Source organism: Ipomoea nil, unplaced genomic scaffold, assembly GCF_001879475.1.
Source record: "Ipomoea nil cultivar Tokyo-kokei standard unplaced genomic scaffold, Asagao_1.1 scaffold3100, whole genome shotgun sequence".
Taxonomy (NCBI): domain Eukaryota; kingdom Viridiplantae; phylum Streptophyta; class Magnoliopsida; order Solanales; family Convolvulaceae; genus Ipomoea; species Ipomoea nil.
The window spans coordinates 2,679,360-2,683,073 of NW_017619528.1; the positions used below are offsets into that span (position 1 = coordinate 2,679,360).

The 3,714-nt window shown below is 29.8% G+C and overlaps 1 protein-coding gene across 2 annotated transcripts in view; it reads right to left on the minus strand.

The window, feature by feature from the left end:
• Positions 1-784: 784 nt before the first annotated feature.
• The window catches only part of LOC109166450 (serine carboxypeptidase-like 11), a 13,353-nt gene continuing 10,423 nt past the window's right edge, over positions 785-3,714 (minus strand). For both annotated transcript variants that reach the window (XM_019315407.1, XM_019315406.1), the window contains exons 11-14: positions 2,162-2,280; positions 1,327-1,440; positions 1,193-1,238; positions 785-1,101 (exon numbers count right to left, since the gene is read on the minus strand). In XM_019315407.1, the coding sequence (XP_019170952.1) occupies positions 1,018-1,101; positions 1,193-1,238; positions 1,327-1,440; positions 2,162-2,280 (363 nt within the window). In that variant the 3' untranslated portion in view covers positions 785-1,017. The remainder of the gene's footprint in view (positions 1,102-1,192; positions 1,239-1,326; positions 1,441-2,161; positions 2,281-3,714) is intronic.

Here is a 3,714-nt window from a genome sequence, read left to right on the forward strand (position 1 = left end):
TATCATTATTACAATTATTATTATTATTATTATTATTATTATTATTATTATTATATTTTTATTAAAAACAAACAAACAAACAAACGGTATTCGATCGGTTTGATTCGGGTTTTTTACCGAATCATTCGTTTTAAGCGGTTTGATCTTTTACCAAATCGTTCGGTTTACAAGAATCCATTACCATTCGGTTAGTCGGTATATTACCGAACCGAATCGATTTGAAAAAATCGAACCCAATTGCTCACACACACACATAACCGACCGATAACCGAAAATCAATAACCGCTGAATAACCAAAATCAACCGAAAATCGAATTTTTCGGTTGGTTCGATTATCGGGCGGTTAAGAAATTTTTTGTTCACCCCTACCGAGTATAAAATTAAAAGTATGGCTTCGGTAAAAATTACATTTCGATTAATGGTTAATGATTTATAAAAATGTTGGTTATAGTTTAATTCGGTCCGGTTAACCAAATAAACCAATTAGTTAACCAATATATATGTGTGTGTGCGCACACACGTACATACGTATGTTTGTATAGAGTTCAAATGAGAACATAAACCTGAAAGGTAATGATAATGATTAAAACTCTAAGTACAATAATAATATTGTTTATCACGATTAATGGTTAATGATTTATAAAAATGTTGATTATAGTTTAATTCGGTCCAGTTAATCAAATAAACCAATCAGTTAACCAATATATATGTGTGTGTGCGCACACACATACATACGTATGTTTGTATAGAGTTCAAATGAGAACATAATCCTGAAAGGTAATGATAATGATTAAAACTCTAAGTACAATAATAATATTGTTTATCAAAATGATGGGAACATTGAAGAACAACGAGAAATTCATAGACTGGAATCTGCTGAAATTCCATCCAGGTCTACTCAATTTACTTGAGGCCACAAAGCATGTTTAGTGCTCCTATATGCATGAATGTCAACAACACTATTTTATTTATTTAAAACATTCCTTAAACATAGATTTATCCAAAGTTATTCAAATTTTAAAGTTTTTCATAAGATATCCATCTTTTAAACATGACAAAACATTGAACTGGTGTGATTGATGGAGCAAGGTGGCCCGATCCCTATCACAAAATATGAACCGAGAGTTATACATACATAAACAAATATATCGTTCGTGAGCTATTAAACAAAAAATACGGAGTAAATTATCACCTTGATTTTGGCATATGTCATGTTGTTGGAGAAGGTCCTTGTATAACTACATGACAATTGAATATATGTTTATAGTTATCTAATTTTCTTATACTCTATAAATCAAAAATGTATGGTGTACTTTTATAACATACCCAACAATTTGATTGTTCACAAACCACGGCCGCCAATCATCAATGATGGAATAATTCAATGATTTTGTCCATGCTTCAGCGGAAAGTGAGGGTATAAACAAATCGCGATCTCCACTGAAATATGTAAAAACATTTATTTTTGATTAAATTAGTAAAATTCAATCCATAAAATAAATACTTAGTTGTAAATATCCTAAACATATCCAGCCTGCAAATGCTGATTATACTAGTGAGATTTCATTTTAAATTTTAATTTCTTACATGACAAGCAAAACAATCGAACCATAATAATTGAATTAATTGCATCATTTTTAAATAAGTATTAAATAAATATTCTCATTTAGAAATAATTAATAACACACTACACTACATTATTGCTCCATATGAGTCTTAAACTCCCATTTTGATGTTAGAAAATCTCTCTTAGGGTGCATTTAAAAAAGTAGTTAAAAAAATTATCCTTGGGGAAAAAATTATTGTGAAAGGTAATGATGCTTTAATTTGGTGAGAAATATACAATTAGAATTGAACCATGTGTTCCATCTCAACTAAAACCTAAGCTGATAGTTGGATGCTAAACTCATGTATGACCTTTGGCATGAGGTTGGCGCATACTCATTCTTTTAACCAACCACGGGGCTCAAACTCATGACCACCCATTTGGGAGAGCCACTTCATGCCACTAGACCACAAGGTCTCTCTCATACAATCTTAACTACTAGTATATTTTTTTTGTTTGAGTATTACTGATTCTGTTACATTGTAGTATCTGTTCAAATAACTACTAAATTTTTAAATAAGTAAATTATACTCTTTTTTTTTTTTTTTTGCGTACTTGTATATGAGAGATCTGAATCCCTTGGTGCTAAGGTTTGCATGATATGCAATGCTGTCCCTCACATTATTGTTATATGGCAAATTTGCTCGGCATTGCTCCCAATTATCAATACTTCCCTGTGTCCAAAATTGAAGGGAACATGTTTAGTTATATATAGTTTGACAGGAATTTTTCAACTTATATAGGGTAAAATCTTAAAGTGCTTTTAGAATTTGTTTTTACATAGTATTTATGTGTTATTATTGTCACATTACAAACTTTTAGTGTCATTGTTACTAAGTCACAGACTAACCACATCATCTTTGCAATAGTAAGAAATGAACACATAAGCTAAAATTTTAACATAACAATTTTAACCATTCCAATGGACTTTCTATCAACATAACCATCATATTTAAACATTTTTTAAAAATTAATATTAACATTAAATGCTGGTCATAAAAAATTAAATTAATTAAAAAAAATGCTTTCATATGGTTATTGTCCGGATTTACAATTAAACAATATTCTATATAAAATTACTTTTAATTTCCCTTATATCTTAAGTTTATATCAAGACCACTAATTTACTGTTAATATTATTTTAAACAGTTTAATGAAAATTTAGAAATAGAAAATTAACAAGTTGATAATGTGGTAGAATTTTAAAATTTTACTCCAGTAATTTATTGTGTAAGTAGAATTGAAGCATGTGCTCCATATCAACTAAAAATATAAGCTGATAGTGGATTACACATTTATGTTTATATATTATATATATGCTCAACATGTCGGCAAATTATATTATGCACCGCGCGTCTTTTTTTTTAAATGAAAATAAACAGTGTTTGTTTCCGCCGTTTCGCATCCTTTTGCAAAAAGTAACTCTGTTATTCAGTGTCATTTTGTATACAATGCAATTTCAGTTCAACACAACTACAGTTTCATTTCGATATAACTATAGTTTCATTCGATATTTATAGACTCAAATATGTGAAAATGTTATTTAATTTTATTTTATATACACTATAGTTTCATTAAAACACAACTACATGATCATTTTGATATAATTACAGCTTCATTGTACAATATATACTCAAATATGTGAAATGTTATTCAGTTTCATTTTATATACACTGCAGTTTCATTTCACTATAACTACAGTATCATTTTGATATAACTGCAGTGTCGGTTTAGATATACTATAGTGTCAGTTGTTGTTTAATACACCAAACAAGCGGACTCCGTTAACTCTAACGGCGGGCCGTTTCTTTACTTAAAGAAATGGCGCCGTTTTTTACCGCGGTGCACATGCACCGCGGTCTATAATATAACGACTGCAACATGTCCGGCCCCCTCATGTGTGTGGGCCGATTACTTTTTGATGAGCTCAGGTGACACAAAGATTCGAAATCATAACCATTGACATGAGTTGACTCTGATACCAAATTGAAGCATGTGTTCAATCTCAACTAAAAACTTAAGCTAATAGTTGAATTACGCATTTATATTTATATATTATTATATGCTCACTGGAATAGATTGACAATTCCTATCAGTAACATTTTAAA